We start from the raw sequence: 549 nt of genomic DNA on the forward strand, positions 1-549 counted from the left end.
TCCCCCGGCGCCCCAGCGCTGGTCACCAAACTTTCCTGTTGCGAGACGGGGCGGACAGGCCCCGGCCCCAGCCCCCGGCACGACTCCCGCCCACCCGCCCCGGCGCGGCCACGGGGGGCAGCGAGCAGCAGGACGAGCCGCGGCGGTGCGAAGCGAAGCGAGCGGGAACCCACCGTGTCCTCCGCGCAGGGAGCCCGGGGAGCGGTAGATGGAGATAGGCACGGAGTGGTGCTTGCTGCCGTGGAAGTGATGCTCGTGCGGAGCCTGAGCCGCGGAGGAGGCAGAAGAAGCCACATTGGAGGAAGTCCACACGGAGCTGACGATACATCCCCAAAAGAGGGAGCACATCCAGAGGGGCCCGGCGGGGAGGCGGCCCGGGCACACGCCGGCCTCGGCTCGCAGGTGCATGGTCAATGCACGGGGCACCTACAGACGGGCGGGTTGAACTGCAGCCGGGCAGCCGGGGGGAGGCTCATGATTGCCTAGGGCCCATCCTAGGAGAAGGAGAGCCGCTTCCCAAGCGCGGGGAGGGGAGGGGAGGGGGGGGGG

The 549-nt window shown here is 71.2% G+C and overlaps 1 protein-coding gene across 10 annotated transcripts in view; it reads right to left on the reverse strand.

Moving 5' to 3' along the window:
• NRXN3 (neurexin 3) overlaps positions 1 to 549 on the reverse strand; it is a 1,732,637-nt gene that overhangs the window by 602,663 nt on the left and 1,129,425 nt on the right. The window contains exon 1 of one of the 10 annotated variants that reach the window (XM_019518713.1): positions 174 to 533. The exons of the other annotated variants lie outside the window; for them this stretch is intronic. Coding sequence (XP_019374258.1) covers positions 174 to 408 — 235 coding nt within the window. The 5' untranslated portion in view covers positions 409 to 533. Of the gene's footprint in view, positions 1 to 173; positions 534 to 549 lie in introns of those variants that run through there. 10 annotated transcript variants of the gene reach the window in all.

This window comes from Gavialis gangeticus, unplaced genomic scaffold, assembly GCF_001723915.1.
Source record: "Gavialis gangeticus isolate Ggan-Ray unplaced genomic scaffold, GavGan_comp1, whole genome shotgun sequence".
NCBI lineage: Eukaryota > Metazoa > Chordata > Crocodylia > Gavialidae > Gavialis > Gavialis gangeticus.